The 26,131-nt window shown below is 41.4% G+C and overlaps 1 protein-coding gene across 2 annotated transcripts in view; it reads left to right on the top strand.

The window, feature by feature from the left end:
• Positions 1-413: 413 nt before the first annotated feature.
• Positions 414-26,131, top strand: part of ALDH1A2 (aldehyde dehydrogenase 1 family member A2) — a 59,517-nt gene continuing 33,799 nt past the window's right edge. The window contains exons 1-2 of one of the 2 annotated variants that reach the window (XM_075160198.1): positions 414-440; positions 25,883-25,987. Coding sequence is in view for 1 of the 2 variants with exons in the window: in XM_075160197.1 (XP_075016298.1) it covers positions 1,605-1,721; positions 25,883-25,987 (222 nt within the window). In the remaining variant the exon portion in view is untranslated. Of the gene's footprint in view, positions 441-1,374; positions 1,722-25,882; positions 25,988-26,131 lie in introns of those variants that run through there. The other variant, XM_075160197.1, reaches the window with a different exon arrangement.

Genomic DNA, 26,131 nt, shown 5'->3' with positions numbered 1-26,131 from the left:
GTGGAGATGGCCCCGCAGACCACGGGGAAGGGCGCTGCCAGGCCTGCGGGAAGCAGGACAGCAGCGCACCCAACATTGCCGGCCTGGAGGAGAGCGGGGACCTTGGCGCCGGAGGCGGACCGGGCTCAGGAACGCTGCCCTGGGAGGAAGGAGCCACGCCGCCCAGCCCGGATTCCTGGCGGGGACGCCGGGGGAGGCAGCGGCCACGTCGTGGGGAAGACGCCGTGGGACGTCGCAGCGAGGTGAGGGGCGCGCGGCAGCCACCCTCGGCACGGCGCGGGGCGGGCGCGAGGCCAGGGGAGCACCGCGGCCCTGCACGGGGCGGGGCGCGGGCGCGAGGCGAGGGCGGCGGGGGCCCCCTGCCGTAGCGGCGGGCGGCGGCGGGCGCGCGGCCGGCAGGGGGCAGCAGGCGGACGGGGACGGCGCCGGCGGTGCGGCAGGTAGGGCCGGCGCGGGGGGCGCTTCCCGCGCATCCGTCACTGCCACCGGGGACGCGCAGCCACTTTGATGTCGGCTGCCGCAAAAATAAAAGCGAGGCGGTGCGGGGAGCCGCGGGCACGCTGCGAGCAAAGCTGGCGGGGACGGGCGCTCCGCGGAGCGCCCGGCGGCTGCGAGGGGGCGCGCGTCCGGTGGCGGGAGCGGGGAGGGCGGCAGCGCAGCCGCCAGGTGCTGCGCGGAGCCCCTGGCCAGGAGAGCGGGCAGCGCGGGGAAAGTAGCGGGCGGCGGTAGATGGCCGGGCAGCGGGGGCAGCCACGCTGCCCCGAAGGCGGAGGCTTCGCCTTGCCGGCCCAGCGGGGCGGCCCCGTGCCCTCACCGCGCCTCGGCCTGGGACCCGTGAGGGGCCGCCTGCCCTGCAACGCCTGGCCGCCCCCGCCCCGCCGGCCGCGCGGCGGCTCCGCGCCCGAGGGGGAGCCGGCCGCCCGGGGCCGCGCTGCGAGACCATGCCGCTGGCGGGCCGCCGTCCCCCGGGCCCCCCCGCCCCGCCAGGGCTTCCCGAGTGCGGCCCAGCCTCGCCCCGGCGCTGCGCCCCGCCGCAGCCGGGGCTCCCCAGGCGGTGGCGGGACGGGGCTGCCAGGGCTCCCCACGGGATGCCCCGGGCGGGGCGGTGCGGGGCCGGGGCTGGCCTCTCCCGGACGCGGCGCCTCCCCGCCGGCCCCCGCCCGGCACGGGGGAGACGGGGGGGAACACGCCGGTTTTAGTGACCCCCGCTCCCCCCCGGCGCTGACCGGGTTGCCCAGTCCCGGTCCTCGGGCGGGAGGCAACGACCCGCGCCCGGGAGCTCCGTCCTCCGCGGGGTGGCAGGGGAATCCCCGGCGCCCGGGACGGGACGGGGGGGCCGGCGGAGGCCTGCGGGGCGCCGCGGCTGCGCCGCGCGAGTGAGCGGGGCTGTGCCGCTATCGCCCTAGGTAGGATGGACCTGCCCCCCTGCCTCTGCCCCCATGTCCAATAAGAAGAGACCCGGCTTGACACCTGCCTATATACAGAGGACGAGAGCAACATCTTCAGCGCTGGTCTTTGGAGGGGGGGGGGAACCGACCCAAAACACAACACAACATCAGGTCAGAGCGGGGGGCTCGGTGGTACTATAAAACCCCCCCAAGACTATGACTTCCAGTAAAATTGAGATGCCAGGGGAGGTGAAGGCAGATCCTGCAGCTCTGATGGCATCTCTGCATCTGCTGCCTTCTCCCACTCTCAACCTTGAAATCAAATACACCAAGGTAAGTTGTGTTCATTTGTTCTGGCAGGGAAATTCATGGCTTTCCCTCCAAAGGAGGGATTTTGCTTAAAACCAGCTTCATTCTGCCCTAGCCAACTTGAGTGTAGAGATAAAAAACTACTAAAAGACTGCCTTGAATCTGGAATAAAGGAAACGGATTTTTACCCTGTAATCATCTGAAAAACCACAGGATAATAGAAAAGCAAATTAGATCTATTGGGACTGGCTTTGCCACTTTACTTCTCTTTAAACGTATTTTCTGCAGAGCTCTTGGGGTTTATTTTCAGTGCAAAATCAGTAGTTCTCAAGTACATTTCAGTTGCTTTTGACGTACTTCAGAGGAAGTTACTATACATATCTGTATATCTGAATCAGAAAATAAAAATGTTTTCTTTTTTGAATTACCCTGTGTGCCCAAGGGACTCTTTTACAATTCCTGGAGGACTCTTAATACTACCAGGTTGTTACAGCACTGGAACAGGTCTCTCTACTAACTTCCGTGATACTTGAATACACCCTTGAACAATAATGCAAGAGGGCATATTTTTTCCTACTAACGTTTAAGACTAATTTTCGTAAAGAGAGGGTTAAGAACAAATCCATTGGGTCAATGTAAAAAAATCTGCTGTTTTTCTATGGTGTGTTATGGAACTAATTTGTTTTTGTTGATTAAAATGGGCTTTAAGAAGAGTCATTTGTTTGTAAATGGAATTTGAATTTTTTAATTCATTTATATATTTTGAATCTTTGCATCTTTAGTATCTTTAGTTAAAGAACGTTTTCATTTCTGTTGGAGCAGTTTCAAGTGTATTGTATAAACAGATTACAGTGTGTCAGACTTTGTTTCTAATCACCGAGTAACTTCATAGGAAAATAAGCACATCAGCACTGGAAAAAGGTGATAACATTTTTATCTACTGGAAATACAACTTCAGGAGCTTTAAAGCTGATAGGAAACTCATTTTGGCTGATGTAGTGTAATTTTTTTCCTCCATATCATCACTTTTAAAAGCTTTTCATCTTTTCTCTTTTTTAAGGGGGTGCCAAAACTAATTTGTCCTCTAATTTGTTACAGCAATTCTATGTTCTAGAAAAATGTTTCAGAGGAAACTCAACTATTTTAGATTTCATTATATTTTAATGCTAACTGCAATATGCAAATTAAAAGATGCATATGGTTTCTTGCATATAATTTCTTTGAAAATAGTTTAAATAAATAAGGAATGTAGTTATTTGACGTTGTGTGGTGTTACACTTTGGGAGCAATCATACTGTGCAAATGGTATTTGGCATGAATTTTGTTTATTGCTGGTTTCAGTGTAAAATATGCTTCCAGAGTGTTCGGTGGATAATGCTCGAGAGTAGTATCACAGTCAGTTTGCATAATAAGTGTACTTGGCGTTTCTCTGCTCTAAAACTAGAGAATTGGTTCTAAAAATCTTTGAAAAAGATAATAGTCATCAGCAATTACATCTTCCTATCTGTGAGAACGTAAGCTGGATAGTAACCTTTAATAATTCAGAATATATAGTGCTATCATCTCAGAAATATGAAAGATGTTACACATTTTATACAAGTAAAAGAAAGTTATTTTATTTCACTATTAAGCCAAAACCAACAGCAACATGTTTCTTCCAAGCTTGGTTTTGAGATATCAGGTAACTCCTAGTTGCTTTTGAGAGAAATTTGGTTTAGAACAGGTATCGAGTATTTCACTTGGCATATTCTCTGTCTCTGTTTTTCTATCTGTCTTGGTCCTCCCTCCTTTTTCTCTTTCTCTGCAGGAAATATAAGTGATTTATAGATAATTGGAGTCTTCAGCTTGGAGTCTTGTCTTGGGCAGGACTTTTATCCAGGATCCACTTTCCCACCTATTACAAAGAAAAACAATCAAAAATGAAATAATGGATTGTAACTTGATTCTTTCTTTTGGGGGAGTGGTCACTTCATGTCTTAAATGACAAACAACTTCCATAAACAATAAATAACGTTAGACTAAAGCACTTTAGCAAAAAAAAACCCCAACAACCCCAAACCTTGTAAAATCAGACATCTGTAAGCATTCCTAGCAGCGCCTCTCCTGCTTGTTAGCTGAGAATTTTAAATGCACAACCAGGACACAGAATTCTTGAACTCTTTATTACAGCTGTCTCTGAATGTAAAATCTTAACCATTTGGGACTTAATTCTTTATGAAAAATAGAGGTACCTGTGAACATTTAAACTAAGTGAAGTAATTTTAAAATATGCTTTGTCAATTAAATTCCATTTTTGGAATTCTAAAATTGTTAGGATAGAACATGTTAAAATTCCAGGAATCCCTAAATGAGATTTGTTGAAGATTTCCAATATGTACCGGAAAAAAGTAAATTTATTATTTGTTAATCTTTAAAACACTACATTATCCTTGGAATTACTATGAAAGCTCCTTCCAAGAACACAGATAAAAGAAATACTACCCATGTAATTTTCATGTATTCAATTATTTAGCAGAATTATTGAAACTTGTGAAATATTCCTCTGATAGGTTTTCTGAAGTGAGCAGAAAACTGTGTGTTAAGTCCTTCTGACCTGTACACCTGATGTAGCACACAGAGGCAATGTAGTTTTTCATTGGTCAGAAAAATTGTATTTAATTAGTGATGAAAATTACACGATGCCGTATTTTTATGTAAGATGTGCAGCGGTATCTATTGTGACTTCAATATTGGGAGTCAGCCTATGCTTCTTCAAAAAAACAGCCATTAGAAATATTTTTCCCAGCTTTTTAATACCTTGGCATGGTCTCTAAGAAAAGTTTTAGATGTGCGTAGTAAGAATTGGTGAATAGGATGTGAACCAGACACGAAGATAAGGGTTCAAGCACACAAGGTTAAGTTTTTCTGTGTGGCTGGCAAGTACTAAAACTACATGCAAGATTATCTCTCTTTCATTGTGATGACTCCTTAATTCTCTACTTCTTAACATTAACATTTAGGGAGGGATTGCATCTGCAGAACAGGAGATCTTCCAGTATTGCATGGAATTAGGTTCTTCTACAGCCCTGTGGCACAGCAAGCTCTCCTCAGACTTGCCGGGAGCATCTTGGCAGTGCTATGCTCCGTACGTAAGGGAGCACGTAGGTAGGAAGGGGATCCAGCCCTCTTCCTGGAAACAAGTCATACTTCTACAAATGTCAACTTTACCAGAAACTCTCCCAGAATGGGCTGCTCCAGAAATATCAGATGTGTGAGACAAGCCGTAGCATGATGTCCAGTAAGGACATGTTATTAGCATGTTTTGTACAGGAAGCATACCCCTGAGTTGATGGCTTCGAGAACCTGATAGCTTCTGAGGGTGATCAGAGGGTTCTCAGCTTAGTATTATATTGATGCCTCCCTCTCTCATGCTCCATTCTCCCTCCTGAGACTTGAGCATCTCCCAAGTACCTGACAGTAGTCGTGGAATCAGCCCAATGGATTGAGCCCTTTGCAGCGTTTTCCTCCTGCTATCTCCATTTGAGGGGCTAAAGGTGTTTCTGCAGGATGTGGCTATCCTTCCTTTGTTATGGTATAATCAAATCTGCTTTACAAATTATTTTCATAGTGGTTTTAGTAAGTCACGTTGACTTTAAAAGACAGCTTGGTATAAAATGAGGACCCTAGGGTTCTGTCCTTTCTGTCCTGTCCTAGCTCTGTCACTACATCATGTAACTGAGTGAACAAACGTTCTCACTTTGCATCATGTTGGGAACACTAATCCAGCTGGATGTTTTAAGTTTTGTTTCTTGCTTGCCAGCTGATTTAAGTCTGAGAAAGAGTTGAAGAACTTTAGCATAAGGAAAAGTTGAAGAATTGTGGTTTTGAGAGCTTTTTATAAAGAGGTGCTCTAAAGAGGTGAAGTTACAGCACTGTGGCAGTGAAGAGGTACAGAACTGTTTCTGTAGTAATAGCCTGTGAATTGACTAACAGTCGGGTTTTTTTGTCCCGTGTAAAAGGCTTTGCCTCTACTCTTACACCATAGGCTAAAATCAGGTCAGTTTCTAAACACAGACCAGGTAAACTACCCAGCACTGCAACAGAAAACAGTATACAGCAGTTTGTATTAAGTGTAGGCAAACTGCTTGTGGGCAGACAAGAACTAACAAATACATTTCAAATTCTCATATGATAAGCATTTGGGTTTGAAGTGTTTTGTTACTAAGTTTCTGTATTTTCATTCTCATTGTGCTTTCTTGGCATTGCCCAGAAATGAATGCTTCAGAACACTATTATAAATTTTCACCAAAATTTCCAGCATGTGTTTTCCAGATACAATTCTAGACTGACATTAAGATAGGAGGCAGGAAATCTATTTTATTTACAATAATATGCAGAATCTTTGTCATTTTTTGAACTGAAGACAAGCTTTAGCAAAACTCAGGTAAGTGATGAATACATGCTATTTCCCACCGGTCTTTCCCTGAATGAGCTCACTACTTTAATGCCTTTTGAAGTCAGATTCAGTAACTGATACTTGAAGAAATCAGCTAGCCTTTTGGGTCAGCGCAGTGAGCGCTGTCCAGTTACAAAGATGGGGTACAGAAAATTAGAGATGATTGCATGAAGAGTAGACAAATAGAACAGCTACTTTTCCCCTTTGTGGAACTCTTCGGCACCTGATGCTGACGCTAGATAAGTCCCTCTGCATCATCATATATGAAGTTTTAGGGTATATACTGTATTTAGATTTACTGCTGTTTAAATCTACAGTTTGAATTCTCTTCTGGTCTGTTCATACTTCGTGGTTAGTATTACAATCCGTCAACCCATATAGCAATTGCAAACTATTTATGCACTACTTTCCAATTAACAGCCTGAATATAGGATTCTTTCTTTCCTCCCAAACCTTTAAGGTCTTCTGCACAAATCCAATTTACCTGGGTTTTGCATGAGGGATCAATAAACAATTGTAGTCCTATGCATATCCAGTCGCTTTGCTTACTCCAATACAGCTGCTATAACTGTGTTAATTCAAGAGCATTAAAAATACAGAAACTACTAGCGTGAAACTGGTAACAACTGGATAATTACTGCAGGTAACTCTATATTACTGAGGTAGGTAACTATCGTAGCAGTGACCTCTTACTGTGCTGAATTTTTAGGGAAAGACTTGAATCGTTAGGGAAAATGCGAACTGGTTTAATGCATCAAGCTGTACAGTACTATATTGCTGGCTAGAGAGAAATTTTCTTCTCTTTGTCCAGTCTATAAGGTCAGATGATACACTGAAAGACAAGAGCTATGCAATTAAGTGTTCTTCTCATCTTTGCAAAAATGTTTATGATTTCAAGTATTCCAATACAAAATATGCATATATGTATTTGCACACCAAAACCAGAAGGTCAGTAATAATCAGAGCACTTGCCCATGTTGAAGAGCAGCCAAATTCATACCCCTGCTCTGAAGCAAACAGAGCAGAAACACATGAATATGGATCCCTACTTTCTGACGGTCGATAGGTCCCAATTTTGGATCCTATCCACCTTTGACTATCCTTGGAAAGAGTCTCACATTCTCTCCTGTTGGATAATTCACTTGTAAGTATTTATGAGGCCTGAGAGATACCAACCTGATAACCCTAGTGGGCAGGACACTCATGGAGGAAAAGAAGGATTCAGATCTTTGCTCCAGGAATACTCATGATGTCGGCCAGAGCAAGGATCTGATCCAAGATCTATGGCTGTCTAGGCATTGACCTGAACTATTGGACTATTGAGTCTTGAACATACACTTTCATTCTGACAAAAAAAAATCCCTCTTTAATTCTCTATTCCATTCTGTCCTTCAGAAACATTTCCTGCAGAAGTTCAATTCTGGTACATTTCCATGTTAAATTTCTGTCTTGATGTATCTGCATTTTCTGATAAAAAATCCAAACAGTCAAAAAATTGTTGATGATCTCTGCTCAGCTTGTCCATCTCCCTGTCCATGCAGAATTGTTCCCCACAGATCCTAATGGGCTCCGCCAGTTTGAAGTTACTCGCTGCCATAAACTGCTTTGTTCCTGGGAGCACTACAGAATGGAACCACTGTATCCGTTTGTCTTCCCTTCTTTACAATGCACTTTAACAGTTGGCTTCAATAAGCCGTCCATAGACATTGCAAGTCATTGGGAACATAGCAGCATCTACGAGTAATTTGAACCCTTCCTTCCAACAGGCTTTGCTTTGCATTTACTACCTTTGGCAAATTTCATCTACTCCTGAGTTGCCCAAATGCCTTTTAACTTCAGCCCTAGTGATATTTTCTTCAGTACTCTGATTAGTCTGAATATTTATATCTGCAAACTATGTACCTTACTATTAATGATCTGCAAAAGCAGGTGAACCAAGATATCGATTGCTGGTCACAGTAATGAAGGGGCACCTTGCTATTAACCTCTTTCCAGGGAGAATTATCCATTTATTTCCAGTCTTTTTATCTTATCTCTTAACCACTTTTTAATCCATGGCAGGACTTTATCTTTCACCATATGGTTACTAACTTTCCTTAATAGCCTCTTGCTAAGGACTTTATCATCAAAAGCCTTTTTAAAGTCTAAATAAATTATATCCACTGATTCATCTTGGCTCCTCATTTGACTAACTATCTTCCAAGAAATCTCACAGGTTTACAGAGATAAATGACAAAAGATGAGTTCAGTGGTCCGTATCATAAATTCTTAGTCAGATCCTGCATAAAGTCACATTTCTGCTTTCACAGTTTTGCAGCTATCTTTCCTAAGACTGAACTGTATCATTTCGCTATTTATTTTTTGCAAATTGTTTAATTCTCTCTAAAAACCACAACTTTTTATCTGTTTAGTTTTTTTAAAGAGTAGAACTCACTCTCTGAAACAAGTAACGAAAACATCCACTTTAGTTCAGCTGAAAGAAACGAGAGACAAAAAAAGCATTTGTACAGAGACAAAATATAAGCACAGATGTGTGAAGGTTCAAAAAAATCTTCAGAAAGCTGCAGTTCTGTGCAGTTGTCTAGTGAGGAATCCTCAAACAAGTGCTGGCATTCCTACTCAAGCACAAGTAAGTGCATAAATAGCTATGTGAATACTTACTACTAAGTATTATATGGAGAAAGACGAAGTCTAAGAAATGATTGCCATCTAAGGGCCCAGTCATTCATTACTTTTGTGCTTACTCAAATGAATAGAGGAATTCCTGTTCAGACTGCATACACCTAATTGGTTTTTCTCCAAAACACAAGTTCCATATTTCAGAATTTGTCTAAAAACATATTTCTACTGACCAGCACTTTCTGTTACTTTTAATAGCAACCCACCTTTGTGACATGAATGCAACACATCAATTTTAAGTTACGCAGTGTAACTAAGCTTTAAATATAGGAGCACTTCATTACTAAAAGTATGATATGTGAAGCCACATCAAAGCGTTGCTGCAATAGCATTGCTGAAATAGTCTCCAACTGACAAAAGAAAAAAAGGACTTCATTCTTGTTCACTTGAAGTCAATTCCTTTCCCAGAGAGCCTAGTGAACTAGATTTTTACCTTATGACTTGAAACATAATACATTCCAGCTTTGTTGGACTGAAGTGGGAAAATACTTCAGAGCAGAGAACCATCCACATCAAATTCTGTGACCCAAATGAAAATGTTTAAGGTCAGCTCAATCTCAGTTGACCTCAGCTGGAGGTTAAAACACAGGGACCGCACTGACCGCTAGAGCATATAGACCTTAATCTGTGAGGGATTCATAGGTAATGAAGACTTTGAATTGAACTCAGAATCTGAAGGGATGCCAGTGGGACAGCTGTGGAGAGGCCTACTGCAGGTGTTGTGGTTACAGAAAGGATATACTTTGCTAATTTCCACCTGGATTTCCAGTATGCCCCAATTTAAAATAAGTGAGTTACAAAAATCCATTTGGGAATCACAAAGACATGGGAAGTGTTGCACAGAAGAACAGGCTGCAGCCTCTTTGCTGAACTCAGATGAGAAGAGGATGCCAGGGAGACACTGTCCTTTTACCATGCTCTGGTCATCTCGCAATGATTACACAAAATCCCTCAGTTTTGACTCAGAAACTATCGTAAAGTGCCTTTCCCTACGGAAATTCCAGACACACTTATTTACACAGGTAAAGGCTTCACTTTCAAGTGAAATGGATTTCCAAAGCAGAGCTATTTACTATTTCAGGTAAATACAGGTATTATTTGACTGTCATATAAAAGCTGATCTTACCCTCTTGTGAATAGGTCAGCATGCCTTAAATTTGGCCTCAAGTGACCAGAGCTGGTCAGAACCTCAGGACTACATTTCATCTGAAATATGATCCCAATTGGAAGGTCCTTCCAGGTCTGAGCTGTGGCATTGTGTTCTCGTGTCGGTGGGAAAAACACCACTTAAAACATCATCATCATCACCCCCACCACCACCCTGGAATATCCTTAGTGGCTTTTGTGCAATTCCTGATGCCTCAGCTTTTGAAAACTGGAAGAATTGAGATGCATTAGCGTTTGGGATTTCTTTCGGGAACTTTATTTCAATTCTTTGCAGCACAATTGGGACTGAAGCACCTTTGTCTTGGACGTGGCCTCTAAATGATCTTCTGTGTATTGCTGGTGTTAGAATCTTAGTAAAGATGAGTCCCAGTCATGTTCCAGTGTTCAAACGAGTGGCTCTGCTTTTCTTCCCTTGGCCCTACAACACATACTAAATTTTGGCCAGAAATACAATCTAGTTTGGTATAGCCAAATTAAGATCCCCCCAAAATGAGCAGCCACTTCTGGAAGTATCTTCAGTCTCCCTTCTATACCTTTTATAGCCAGGCTGTTTTCAGAATCCACTGACTCTCCCACAGCCTATATTTGCTTATTTATTAAACTTAGGCTTCTCTTGGCTGTTTTGTGTTACCTTTTTGGTATTTTTTCTTCAGAATTTTTAGTAGCAATTTCTAATTTTAATTTTGTGTTTTGCAGCCTTTTAAAGTTAGCACTTTCTTTTTTTTTTTGTCTACATTTCCTCTTGTATCTTCCTGCTTAGCCACCCCGTTTATTTTCTTGCTTGTGCTTCCCGTTTTTAGCCTTGGGAATGCAAATCTTCTTTGACTCTTTCACATTCTTAAGCCTCCATGCTGATTCTATGGATTTTAATTTCCTAGCTTCAAGCAGGGAGTTTCTAAGTTACTTCCTCTTTTAAAAAAAAATCGCTTCTTGAAGTTTAGTATCCCAGAGAGTAGGGCTTCTTCATGTGTTTCTCTCCTGCAATGAAGCTGAATTTATTTATGTGGTAACCATTTCTCAGGGGTTCAGACACAATTTTTAGTCCTTGACAGGACTATGTCAAAAGTTGTTTATATTAGGATACAGAAAACTGTATGTTCTCTAGACACTATCACAATGCAGCTCTCACTGAACTAATATGCAGTTACTTTTGCACCAGTCTTACTGCCTTCATATTCTTTTTCCACTTCAGTGCCACTTCAATGTCACTTCAGTTGCTCTTATCCAGAAGCCAGTACTTCACTCCTGCTATTGTCCTTCATGATCTACACTGCCTCTATAGCCGTGGCTCTACATTACGTGTTATGTTTCTCTTCCAAGAAATATCCAAGCAATTCCTTGCACACAGATCTACTCCCCCCTCTCTGCAGCCTGACTTGTCCTCCCTACGTAGCTTATACTTAGAAATCATGGTATGCCTCTGATAATTCTTATCCCCTTGCTCAAAAAACACTAGGCTTTTTCCTCTCCATGATACAGTCCAGATCACCCATTTTCACACTTAGATTTCTTATGCTGGTTTATAGGCTCTTGTGCTTTTATTTCCTAACTATAAGATGACCTAGATGAAAATTGTGGTGTAGTTAGTTGAAAAATACTGTAAAAATACTTTTCAGCTCAACCGCTAAAGCACTACCCATGACATTGCACCTCATTCTCATTTACCACTCTGGTAGTGTAAAAAGTCCTTAAAATAGAAATTAGATTTAAACTGGCTTTAATACTTCTTTGCACTGTCAAATTGATTTGAGAAGGCATTTACGTAACTGCCAGTTGCATACATAATTTTTTTTTTTTGTAAGGAACCACTTAATTTTATTGTTTGAAACATATTTGGAGTTTGTTTTAAATGTTTTTTGCATCCAGGCATAAAAGCACTGTCCTGATTCCACTGGGTATTTTCAGAACTTACCAGTATACCGTAACATACACATTTTACATTTGCTTATGTGGTTTTCTTCAGCTGTAACAGAAAGAGTTTGTTTATTCTCGAGTAGTTAGAAATTACCACCTGCCTTTCCAAATCAAGGAGTTTATTTTATTCTCTCCAGTTTCTTCAGTTGTGATGTATGGTTGCAGTAGTCCTATACCATAATGGTCTGCACGGACCTTGAGAAATATGCACGCGTGTTTTTCAGGACATCTGGCTAAGCTTTTACCCCCTTTTCCATCAGTGCTTGATTTTTTTGTTGTTGGTCTTCCTCTTTTTGTCCTTATCACACTTTCTTTACCACAGCTACTGAACAGCCTCTTCTGTCTTTTGTGATGTCTGTGGGATGCTGTTTTCCTGAGAGGTGAGAACCAAGCTCTGCTTTTTCACTTGTCCATCTGAAATTGTGATATGAGACTAACACTAAATGGGTTAGCTGTGCTGATGATGACCTAGTCTTGGTGGTCCAGCCCTTTGATAGTGATTTTAAAATCCATTTGTTACATTACTAAAGACATTTTTAGCTAGCGTCACTCAACCACGAGTGTTAATATTCTGCTCCTTCCATCATAGCTTTTAGAAAGCATTAATTGATTCAGTCTCACTGTAAAACTGGTGACAAGGCTCCTTCACAGATGGGCAAGTTTAAATTTGTGGGAGTGTAACCATGACTAACTCAGACAGTAGGTCAGTGTCAGAGGCAGGATCTCTTGCTAAACCAGCCAGACTACTACAAGATAAAACCTCTTTTTCTGTACGTACTATTCTGGGAAATGGAAATACAGATGAATTTCAGAGCCAGTGTTTACATGTGGATGCATGTCTACAATTCTGTATGGTATTAATTGCACACTTTTCTGTGCACTCACCTATACGCGCACACACAGTATAGATGAAAAGACCCCTTTCTTTGTGCTCTTTGCTCTCTTTCCGTGTCACTTTATCAGAAGTTGTCTCCGTTATTATTCCCTTGAATGTTGTCTGGGAAGCAGTGCCCTGCTGGAAGATCTGCATAATGAGTTCAAATGAAGCTGGAGCTTGCGGTGTTGCTCCCCTCTGTACTTTTCTGTTAGGAGGAGTAGTATTTCCATTGGTGCAATGCAGCGACAGTACTGGAAGTCCAGGTTGTTGTCTCTGGCACTGTTTCTATTCACTTTTCAAAGGTTTTGTTTTAGTAAGGTGCTCCAACATGGAGAGAGAAGGAAGGTCTTGCTATTTAGGTGACAACCAGGGGCCCAATGCAGAACATGCCCAGTGACTGGTGCAGCACAGCTCTTCCTCCCATCAGCCAAGGCAATTGCTTTTAATGTTTGGATTCTAGCTGAAACACAAATGTGTTCACGCTCTTGCTCTCTGTCTCAGTTCATTTCTCTCCTTGAGGGAGCAACAGGACAAATCCTTGATAACTTATTTCCTGGTTAGAAGCCTTTACCTGCTTTCCTGGAGTGGCTCCCTGTGACTGGGAACCTTTGTAGTCAGCTCTTCCAGCTGTTGGCCTAAATGGTCTTCAGGGAGACTAAAAGCAGTGAACCTGGAATAACAACATTTGACTTCAGCTAGCTCCCATAAGAATTCAGTTATTACTTAATGGATTGAATTGGCAACATACCTTACACCAGATAACTGCCAAAGGTTGCATGAAATTAACCTTCACAAACGGCTAGTTATTGGTATATTCCTTGCAGAAAGCTGGGCATTGGGTGACATGTTCGCTGTAATCAATACTGTTTTTCATACCTTTACATGCTAATAGTACTTGCAATGTCTGGGTGAAAAATTTGTCAGATTAAAGTCTTGATGGTGGTTCTAGCCATTTAGTGATCATGTGGCATTGTGTTCACTACACTGAGCATAAATCCTGTCTTGTAAACAGCAGGGAGACTAATGAAGTTTGCCCACATTCTGGTATCATTATAAGGGGTTCCAGCAGAGAAAAAGGGAATTTGGTTAGAAAGGGGAAGAGAAACATGAATTTTAAAGGAAATGGGGAAAAAAGAATTCTCAGGACTGCATATATGAGCATTTGTTTTTAAAGAAGGCTTTTTATTGACAAGACTTATAACCTACTTTGCTCACTTAAGGAAATGTCTGTATAGTTAGGTTTTGGTTTTGCCTTAGTCCATTTTTTTAATGCTGCATGTTTGGCAAAAGGTGAGGGTCATGTTTTTAATTTACACACTCAAAGTTATTAGTCTGCTTCTATTTAAAGGTAAATAGAAGAGCTCATTTTTCATGCAGACCTACATCTCTATATAGAATAGCTTGCCAGTCACATATAAAAATGCTGAACTCTATTAAATATTGGCATTATTTTGCTATATCCTGAAGTGTTTTATGTGCCTGGGACTGTAATCAGCTCTTGCAAGAATGCTTCACATCCAATTTTAGTCTTAGCACCACAGTGTACTTTGGGGTGTAAATTTGTCAGGTATCCAAGCACAGCAGGATACTTTGACAGCTTAAGCCCAGTTCTCCCCAATCAGCCTTACGAATAATAAAAAGTAGAATGACCTGTTCCAGTTTTGTATATGTAAAGTCAATGGCTTATCAACAGAAAGAACTGGAGGAGAAATCAGAACTGAACTCTGAGGAAAGTGAATCTAGCTAAAGGTTTCTCTCGCCAGAGGAATATTCTAAAGTAAATAAATCAGTATTTCCCAAGAATTCTTACTGAAAAGAATTTCCAGCCTGAGAGATTTCATTCAGCATTGAATGAGAGGTGTTGGGTTCCTTTGCATCTTGAAGAGCAAAAAGGGTTTATAAATCAGACTTTTGGGAGTTGTTATCTCACAGCTTCTTCTAACAAACACAACAATTTGTTTTAAAGGCTTTCACCAAAGATGTCATAAGTGGTAATCCCTATGTTGTAAGTGGGTACTTAATGTGATTTAACTTATTGCTGATGATGCAAAGCTATTCTCCCCCAAAGCCCATTAAGAACATCCAATTTTCTGGTAGACTAACACTCCTGCTTACTATCGTAGAGATAAGTGACTGTTTAATCAAGACAATAAGGAATAGTTTCAACCCAAGGCCGCAAAACTGAGTGGCCACAAAACTGGTCTTTGAGAAAGTTCAGACTTTGAATGCAAATGTCACAAGCTGGATTTTTTTTTTTTTTTGGTAGTAATTTGAATTTCTGTATGTACAGACATGTACATAGAGGCACTTTCAATGACCTTAATGAGCGTACTGGTGAATATCATTATTTATGATATTAGTAAGCATGGTCTAGGTAGAAAAGGCATTTATATAAATGAAATAAAGAAACTGATAAATACTGAATTTTATTTCATGTCGCCCTAAAGTGCAGATAATTCTAACAGTTTATCCAAGATAATGCTTCTCATAGTGCATGCTTATTTGTTTGTTTGACTTTTTGTGGATTCTGTACATGCAGAATGAGATGAAAGGCATGTCACTGGCACCATTTAGCAAAACATGCTAACAGTAATATTTGAGAATATTCAGGATGTGAAGTAGAAGTGAAGGCAAACTTTCCAGGAGCTTACGGCTGCTCACTTGGGTCTAATATAGAGTTAGCACTTTGCAGGTCAGTGGCTCTGCTATTTGTCTCTGACCTAACAGATCTGGAGTTCTTCACATCAAAACCAAGTCTTGCTGAGCTCAGATCAAACGTGTTAAGGTAAGGATCTTGCCAGTGATTTATCGTGCCAGAGAGGGGTGATCAGGCCATAAGGGGCCACTGCAAATGAAGTTGACATTCCAGCAATTTCTCATGTGTAGTTATAAGGTAATTTTCTCAGATGGAGTTTGTAAGTCAAAATAAATTTGTCCATTGTATTTTTCTGTGTTGCCTATAGTGTCTGAAATCCTAGTAGAAGTATTTATTTATGCAGCATAGCTAATTTCCAAGTAAGAACTTGTTCTTTGGTGATAAACATTTAAAATGGCAGTTATCTACAAGTGATGATCTGCTAGATTCTTTTAAATGGCAGAACATGTTTCCCATGTACAAATAAATAGACCACACTGTTTCATGTCACACGTAATGAGTACACAAGACTTGCAATGCACGAATGATGCAAAACACAGGAAAACTATACAGACTAATGCTAGCCTTGTTTGTACAAACGCCTCCTCATTCCCGTTGTTTAGAATGAGTGCTTGTGGAAGGGTTTCCAGGATCAAGTTCTTAATAGCCACAACTTCATTAATGCCCCAGTGACAGCCCAATAATTGATTCTGTAAACAAATACTCCCTCCTCTCCACTCCTGATTTAATGGATTTTTAGAAATCTTTCATTATTTCATTTTTAAGTTGCAGTAAGTGACATCAAGGATCATACTCCATAAAAAACACTGCCATCCTTGCCAAATCACTCAATGATGGCTTTTCTTTGTTATTAGTGGAAATGTAGAGCATACTTAATTTTTTAGTCATCCTGGCTTCAGAAACAATGTTTTCTGATGCAGTGCTAAGCAAAACTGTAAATGTTCTTCTCCAGCAATTAAAGAGAGCTCCACAAGTGAAAGGATAAGTAAAGCTTAGGAGCTTAGTTGCTTAGGAATACATGAAATATTACCTGAGCTATGGGAAAGTGTTATTGCTCCTGTATTGTGCTACTAACAGCAGATAATTTCTTCATTAACTAAAAAAAAAGTAGAAATTACTTTGAGGAAGCCTTTATGTGCTGTAAGTAAAGTTTCTTCCCACAGGTTTAATAAGGCAGCCAAAAGAAGTAAAATGTTTGTGGTGGGTATAGTTCAACAGACAATACAATCTGAAGTTTCTTCTCTTTAGATTAATTTTCTTGAACAACCAGGCGCAAAATAATCCCTTTAATGAGACTGAATTGAAATAACGGATGCTATATCAGCATGTGGCACAGTGAGAAACTAAAATAGAAAAGGGTATCATCACAGTTTGGCAGCCTGGGTTTTGTGCAGGAAATACTTGGGGGGGGAGGAGGAAAGTAAGCATGCTACTGCATGTTGTTAAGACTTATTTAATCTTCTTAACTAATTACTCACACTTCCTAATTCAAAATCATACAAACAAAAACGTTTAGATAAGCTAGGAGTTTTTTCAAATGGGTGCCCCCTACAGCTTAGAAAATAAACACGACAGGTTTCCCCTGTCTGATGTGCTGCCATTTGCAAAAGAACAGACCCAGCTCCCAGAAAGACAGAAGACTAATTAAGACGGGAAGACAGGCAGGTCAAACATTTGGTGTGAGGGATTTGGGACACAGGGGAGAAAAAACCATGTTACATTCCACTTTCACAGCAGACTGACAGGAGGCTTCAAGCCCTTTCTCCGATTCCATTTGCTGCTCAAAGACCCTGGATTCCCCCCGTTTCTCCTCCGAGTCACGCCCATTTCCTAGCGTACCCTTCCCCAAACCTATACTAGCTGTGCGCTGGCTCAGCGGGGGACTCGCTGTATCTACCTTTAAGCACCCCTAAACGAGATGTCCAGGTGAGTCAGCTAGTGCAACAGCCGCTGGATAGACAGGCCCTTGCGGGGGGTGACTGAGCACGCCTGAGGCGGTGGGTGCTGCCCTGAGGGAGTGCTGCTCCCTCTCCTCCCACCCCACCGGGACTGGAAAGAGACCGAGCTTCTGCATTAGATGCCACCATTAGGTGCTAGATCATATGAATCCTGCCACGTCTGCCACACTGAAGTCTGACTTCATTTACACATGCTGAAATATCACTGAGACCTTGATGTATTCACCTATTTAAATACTTGGCTTCTGATCCGAAGTCCACTGATGTCAAGGACTGTTTCTGATTTCAGTAGGCTTGGCTCAGGCCTTGCTACTTGGAAGTTACATCCAACGAAGCTGAACACTCTAGTCTTCTCATCCAGACAGGTACCCTTGGCACAGGACTCGGGTTGTGTAAACATAATTTTACTAGATTTTGACGTACTGCTGTGCTGACAGCGAAACCAGAGCAGTCTCATTCACTTCTTGTGCATTTTTTTTCCGATTCCGCTTTTTTTATCCTCCTGCTGTAGTATGTTTGTAAATATTTAAAATTCTCCAACCCTCTCAGTACACTCTGAAGTTTGGACTCTAGATTTCTTGAGTGAAATTTCAAGCTTGGGCTTATGAAGGAAACCCCCACTTATGGTAGGCCGTGTCTAAAAGCCATGACATTATCCTTCTGGCTTTGAGGTCCAAATGTTTTAAAAAAACCCCAACACCCCAAAACACATTTGGGGGGAGGCGGTTGTGAGGTAAGGAGAGGGAAGGAGCCAGGAGAACCCAGCAGCCAAAGAAGAAAAATAAAAATCAACATGTTCTGGTTTTGTTTGGCCCTCGCAGACCTCACAGGCGCTAGAGCAGGTGTCAAGTTTCCGGTGAAACAGCTTTGTCTCCCGGTACAAACATCCCTCTGGAGGTTGTTGCCATTGCTTCTTTTTCATTAACTGGGGCCCGATTCAGCTCCCACTGAAACCAGTTGGATTTTTCCTTTTATTTTACTGTGGGTGGGAGTGGACCTCTAGTGGCTGAAAACCAGCTATGTCCACAGGAGCTCGCTTGCCAGAATTAAATTCAGTGCAAAGTTTAGTGTTACTCATGTACGTTTGCTGTTACTCTTCTTAAAACAATTACAGTTCCTCCACAGTTGAAAGACATCTCATTACAAGAACCAAAATCTGGGTAACTTCTGCAGGACTAATATTGCTCTGTGGTAACTATAATGAACGACATGATAACCATTTCTGTTTGTACGCTCAAGCCAGCCGGCCTGCCTTGATTTATGTAGGTGTATCGTTTGAAAGCGACGCAGTCATTGGCACTGCCCAACGAAAGGCTCATGTGCAGATTGCCTTGAGAAACAGCATTCTGCACTGGGAATGTTTGGGGAGGTTGGCCTCCAAGCCTGTGGCCCATTACTCATGATTTGTGAACTGCCACCGAGGAGCAGTGACGCTTGCTGTTCACCTGAACAACCCCCTTCTTAGAACTAAAATAAAACGGCACTGCTGATCAATAGCTGGCCAGTCAGCAATCGGTCTGCTGGGGTTGGCTTTTGCTTTCCTAGTGCCTACTTAGAAACCAGGTTTTCGCTGATTCCATAGCCAGCTGTTGGCTTCCAGTCACTCCCAGGAGTGCCCTGCAACATGCTCTGGCTAGAATGTGAGAGATTTGTTGTATCAAGACAGCCATAAAAGTGAAAGAAAACAAAGCTTGAGAAAATAAACAAGCGGTGCCTCTGATTGGCAATCCCTTCTACTTCATTCCCTTACAATTGTACTAATCGTTAGGACTCTTGAAATATTTCCAAAGGAGAGGAAATGAAGTTGCCGAGATGGGAAAGGATATGAAATTTCCTGACCAGACTGAGGCACAGGTGCCCAGTATCTGTGATGTTATGCAGTATTTACCAAGGGAAATGCTGCTGCTGGATTTTTTGCATGCCTCTAAAATTGTTGTATGCCCCACCACCACCAAAAAAAAAGTGCCATTATGTATTTCTTAATGCCTCCAGCTATGAGAAGATGCTGAGGGACGAACAGCTGTGATTCTTTATTATAAAGTACTTTGGCATCTGATGCCCCCTCCCCCATCCTTGCACATTTAACGTCAAAAGCTCTCTAAGGAGAAAGTCACATATGAAAAAAAGATCTTTGATGGAATGAACTATAACCAGCTACTAAATCAATTGAGTTAGGAAATTCCCATTCCTTCCTCCATTCATCCAGAACCATATCTCCTGTGGGAAGCCATTATTATTTGGATGTTAAAATCCTCTTCCTGTACCAAAAAACATTTCTGGAGCTGCTACAGCACAAAAACATTGTTTATTAAATCCATGGGAAAATAATTCCACCTCCAAAGAGCTGAATGCTAGGCCACTGTCTGTCCACTGGCTGAAGTTCTTACTTATACAGCTGGGGAGCCTGAAGAAAATGTCTGATGACATCATCACTAAGCAGTATCGAATTAAGAATGTAGATCATCATTCCACTCGCACATCATTTGAGAACATTTTCAAGAAAGGAAATGAAAAGTTACATTGTTGCCACCTGTGTTGATTACTCTTATGAATTAAAGAAGCCCAAATTACTTTTTTCTGTATGTTTTCAGAGAAGATAATACAAAAAAAGAGAGGCAGTGAGCATGCAGGAATCCCCAGTGAATTTAAAAATCAGTTCCATTTTCCAAATCCAGGGCTAGCCCCTGGGTGAACATCAGAGGGACTCTGCAGTGCCACGAAACCAAATCTCATTCAACTAAAAGAGCTACAAAGGAGGTTTTAGTTCTGTGCTGCATTTTAATTAATTATATTTATACATACACCCACAGAGAGAGTTGTTTTGTACTTTCTCAGTGGTAAATAGTGATGAAAACAAAAAAATCCTATCTATTTTCTCCCTGCTCTAAATTTTGCTACTACTGCATTGCAGATTAGATTGTTCAGCCTGGTTTTGTACACATCCCTTTCTCTTTGAATACTTATCACTCCAATTACCTGCATGGTTTGAAATGAGCATTAAGTTGCTAATTATTAGTAAGCCAACTGGGACAGATGGCTACTTAAACAAGATATTGTAGTTGTTTATTTGCAAAGCTTAATTTGCTTTGCTTTATGCTAAAAACAATTACTCTTGGCTTGATTTCAACACTGATGAGCATCCAAAAATGGTATTGAACTCAGTGCATAATGCTTTTGAAATGCAGGTCTGATGCAAAAATGCAATATATAATTTCCTTCCAACTACATGTCAGCAGAATCTCAAAGTAAGTTGAATTTTTACATGATAACTTTGAATTTTTCTTTGTATACTTTTTTGTATTATATGGTATCTCAAAGGCTCTGAATAGTCATGTGCCCTGTAGGATGGGTCAGATTGCTTCCTTGATTAGTCCTAAGGAATTTATCAGCAGTGGCTGTATGTAATTAACCATGAGCAGAATTTGAACCTAGCAAATACATGGTGGGACCATTATCTTGCAAAGTTCTATCAAAAGGTCTATGAAAACATGTGTGTGAGGAAGATGTTATTGTCAGTACCAGGAGGGATGTGCCTGTTGTTCTTTTAGGAAAATGCCACGTCCTCTCCATCTTTCATTTGGAAAGGAACAGAAATTAGCAGGAGACCTCTACGATGAGATCTCATGAGAATGACGACGCTCCAAGGGCATGTTCACAGGGGCAACCAGGAGCTTCCAACCGCATCTATTGCACTGTAAGGCCTGTTTGAAACTTCCCCATCCCACACGCATACACACCTCACCCACCCGCGACCTCAGCTGTTGCCCTGTTCTGCGTGTTGCCTTAGGCAGCATGGCTGGTGAACAAATAGTATTTCGTTTCCTCCTTGGACCACTGTACACCAACTGCAGCCACATTCCTCACTTAAAAGAGGCATTGTCTGTTTTGCCAATTGGGTTTGTTCTTGGCCAAATCACTGTACTGACAGGGACACCTAAGTAAAACAGGAAGGTTTGCCTTTTCTCTTCCTGCTCTGACATGACTGCAGTTACTGGCCCTACTGAGAGTAGGTGGCAAACTAAATGTTCATGTGTTCCAAAATTTTTCAAGTGTTCCCTTCTTCCCTTTCTATTTTGGCACAGTTTTGTTGATAGCACCCAACAGGCCAGATTATTTAACTACTCACAATACCACATAGCAAATACATGACATATTATATACTTTTTCTTTTCCTTACTGCAAATCACAAAAGGTAACACTAGGACTCAAACAAAAACAAATTACCTCAGTAACTCCTGGAAAACTCAAGTGGTTAATCAGTTACCTTTTATTTACATATATATGCTTAATGCTGAATTAAGTTGTAAAAACCAAAGGCTGATTTATAGCCCCAGTCAGCCTTAATTAACATTGATTCCAGGGGAATAGTAAATGTGAATAGCCTTCACAATTGAGGTTGAACAATGAACTCACTGGGTGTTGTCCAATTTGTAGCATGATTTACATGGAAGCAAGCCCTTCTTTTTTCTAGGGTTACCCCTTTTTCATTTGGTGTTTAGGATGGGTTATATATAATCCATAGATAGGAACATTTGCTGTCAAATATTCTCCCTGATTTAGAGTTAGCCTTTACCATGGTCACTATAAATAAGGCAGAAAAAAACCCAGTTTGAGGCTTTGCAGGGATTCCTTGTTCTTGCAATGTGTCATCGCTTGTCCATTTCATGGCATTTTTACGAAGTGGCCATAATGAAAGTCAGATTAAATGTACAGGATATATACGTTTAATCAACAGCCATTGGAGTCAGTAGTGCTGGAAGAGTTATAAAAGCCCCTGTGAATGCAAATTTATTGCAAAAGAATCTGCGTCTTGGTGGTAGGAATATCTGCTGAATGGTACTACCTGACACAGAACACCTAAAACTTTCAAAAGTGAATTATTTAAGTGTAAGGTTTTGCTTGTAAAGCCGCCAGCTGCTGCATTTCAAGACTTGAAACTGTTCCAAAACATGGGACTAGGTACTTTATTTGTGCACTAGAGTAAATACTCTGATTTTACTGCCAATTTAAATGTGCTCAGTTTACAGTAATGAGCTTGTATAGGCAATACCTTGTTTATAGAAAGTGGAACAGGAAGAAACTAACATTAACCATTAACAGTAGCAATTTCTCTTGCCTTCAACTCTTAACTTTATGCCAAATAGATCCTTCCCATGTCCTATCTGCAATATTTGCTATTACCATTCTTTTTCTAAATCTGTGGGATAAATGGAGCATCCAATAAAATAATACACCTTATAGTTCCAGTCAACTTGAATTGCAACACTTTTGTAATTCCAAGGCACTATTTCTTATTCCTGTGGTGAAACGTATTTTAAGAACAAATACATGTCCTGTGTACTAGCAAACTTGATGATAGGTGTTCATCCCAGCAGAATGTAGTTAACATCTTTTAATGTTCTTAAAAAAGAACAGACCACTTCTATAAGGGAAGAGTACTGAATTGCGGTTGCCTCCACTTCTCAGATTCTTACACTCAACCTAAGTGTTTTATTCTTTCAAGACAGATCACACGAGGAACCTATGTGTTTATATATATACTGTAACTTTAAGCAAACATCCTTACATCTCCTTTGGCCATCTGTTCCTGAAGCTGCAAGCTTTTCTGCCTTCCCCTCCCGCCTCAGCACACCCACACACACTCTGGGCATGGAGTTAACTCCACCGAACTCAATGGAAAGGATGACAGTAAAATCCTTCTTCCACACAGGTCACAGATCTCAGAGTTTCTTTGTTTCACTTACAGTCTAAAAAGTGACAATGATACACCAAAGGATTTTGGCTTATGGTGTTAGTCACTAGAGATCATACTGATGATTCTTTCATTATCTCATTTTGGCTGGGTTAGCTCCAAAATGTCGTAATGGGCCAATACTTTGATTTGCAAAGCAGTGTCATCACTGAGCAGGAAGACACCACCCATTGTCTGAGGAGCTTACAGTCCAAGGACATGAACAGGTTCAAGATAAATATAGTGTGCAAAGAAAGTGATTGGGTAATGGTGTAGTAGGTCCTGGGTTCAGCTACTTCTGAAAACCAAAACAAAAAGGGGGGGAAAGTAAGGAAAGGACGGACTCTGAAACGGATGGAAGGGTACACAACAAAGTGGCTAAGGCTAGAGGCACAGGGAAGATGAGGAAACACCACAGAAACACGTCCATGAAAGCAAAAGCACATGTAAGTGTTGGTTTCTATGCACAGTTGTTGTATCGCCAGGGTCTTTTCCAGGTATGCACGGGTTCCTTCTGCCCATGTCCTGAGTCAGCCGGACATGAGTCAACTCTGGACCAGAAGCTACATCACTGCAGTTAGTGTGGCACTGAGCCTGAGCTAATAAGCCCTGCTGAGAAGAACACAGCTACATGGCTTCCATTTGGCTTGGAGAATAGGTTGAGCAAGCTCATGTCTGGTAACAGAAAACTCTACAGATGCATCTTAGCCTTCATATGCAAATTTGAGTGTGCAATTTCTTTACTTTCTTCAAAATGCACAGACACACCAGTGTCCTCACCATGTTCTTTTCTTTTATGGACACTTTATACCCTTTGGTGTTGCAACTGTTCATCTTGAGCTTTCTGACTATTTTCTCTTGGCTGCTTTTTTTGCTAGAATAGTGTTGGTTTTTTTCCCAGCTCAGTTTCTTCTCATCAATTTATGACTAGCTCTGTACTTGTTTCCTTCCTTCCTTACAGATGTGTTAAAGCTTTGGTGATCCTCTTCCCTTAAAACACCCAACATTTTGATGCTGATGCTTTTTTTTGCCATCAGACAAGTTGTAAACACTGAAGTTAGAGTAAGTTTTAAACTATTCAGTTGGCAGGCTGGTGCAGCTATCCTCATTGTACTATTCCAAGCTTAAAAAATCAGCAGCTGATCTATAATCATATCATACTATTCTTTGACTAGAAAGGACCGGTATTACATTCCATTCATTTCCACATGAAAAACATGTAATTCTTTTGTCCTGGTTTTGCCACATCAAACTTTGCTATGAAGAAAACAAACAAAAAAAGGAACCAACAACCTGACACCATTCAAGCACAGTCCTTACATGTGAACTGTCTTCCATTGTCTCCCTGAGCATATCCGGCTGACCTGAGCCATGTACCAGTACAAAGCTAACAGCTTCTTTACTGCATGGTAGTAAGACAGCAGATAAGTGCAAGATTAAAGAGGTAGCAAAGTACTACTCTGGACAAGTCATTTGTGATGTTTAGTCTTAATAATCAGTGGGACAGGTTTTTGTCCCAGCATCTGTGGTGGTTCTGTGAGGAAACTGGACCAATACTTAATGTATCATTCATTCTTGTTCCGTAGCCATGATCTAAAATGATAGGCCAGTTTCTACCACCTGGCTATCTCTGATTGGAACTGAGACTCCTGAATCTTTGAAAGGGTCCTTCGGCTTTTTACTCATCCACAGTCGTAGGATCTGTATGGGGTATGGGGCTTTGCTTTGCTTTAATCAGAGAAAGGTCCCTGTCTCTATAAACACAACTTGACCCCTCATGCAAAAAAGGGCGATAAACATTCCTTCTATCTAGGGGTGAACTCCTGCCTCCAATGAAGTCAGTGGTAAAATTCCGATTGATTTCAATGAGGCCAGAACCTCCCCTTACGCATTTGAAGTTGTATTTCATGGAATACAATGAAAGAACATTGATACTTGAATTGCAAGGAACCCATATGGTGCCCAGACTTTTTGAGCACTTCCGTTCTTAGAAAGATGTCAAGGACAGGAAGAGTCTGAATACCTGGAAAACCTTTCACTCAGTCATTTTCCTAGAGTGACTTATTTCATATTTGCTAATAAATAATTGCATCCTGTTCTTGAAAGTAATTCAGTAGAAAATAACTGGCATGTATGCAGCTACCAGTAAAAATCTACTTTAAATAAACTCATTTGTCATTACCTCTCTCAAGACAGCTGTTGTCAGCACCATTAAAATTCAAATTTGGTTTGCCCATGACAATTAAAATGATGTCAACACTAAGAGAATTTAACAATTTCCATTGTTCCAAGCAAATAAGCAAGTTAATTTTGTGTTGCAAGCCATCACTGTAGCCATAACCAACGGACTGTGTATTGAAGAACTGTGATGTTTGAGATTATTCAGCCTTGACTGGGTTGTATCAGTGACCAAATGTTTACCTAGTGAATTGAATGATTACTCCAAATCCTTGTCTTGTCTCCAGCAGTTTCAAGGCTTTTTCTCTGACGCAGGTATTTCTTTTTTTAGTTTATTTGTTACAGTTTTTGAACCAAATTTGAATGTCAACCAACTTATTTAGAGTTTGATGTTGCTTCTATAGTAACACTGTCAGAAAGACATCAGGGGCTGACCCTTAGCCTGAACTCTTGAAAACTGTGATTTTCACAGGCATAAATAAGTTTCAGCTCTTCCGTATTAGAATCTGCAGCCTTTCCCAGGAGTTTGCTGTTATATACATTACTGTTTGTTCATGCAGGAGGACTGATGACTTTTCTTCCTCTTCTAGATTTTCATCAACAATGAGTGGCAAAATTCTGAAAGTGGGAGAATATTCCCAGTATATAATCCAGCAACAGGAGAGCAGATCTGTGAGATCCAGGAAGCTGACAAGGTAATGCATGCCGTGAGTGGGTAGAATGTATAAATAGATCAAAGCAACAGGTCCAGAATAGCACTGTTGGACAGTTCTTTTATTTATCACAGTTCCAAAACCTATCACGTGACTAAGGCTGTACAACAGTAAATTTCATAAGCC

This window comes from Calonectris borealis, chromosome 11, assembly GCF_964195595.1.
Source record: "Calonectris borealis chromosome 11, bCalBor7.hap1.2, whole genome shotgun sequence".
Taxonomy (NCBI): domain Eukaryota; kingdom Metazoa; phylum Chordata; class Aves; order Procellariiformes; family Procellariidae; genus Calonectris; species Calonectris borealis.
Note: the sequence above shows the minus strand (reverse complement) of the source record. Positions and strands in the feature narration are given on the sequence as shown.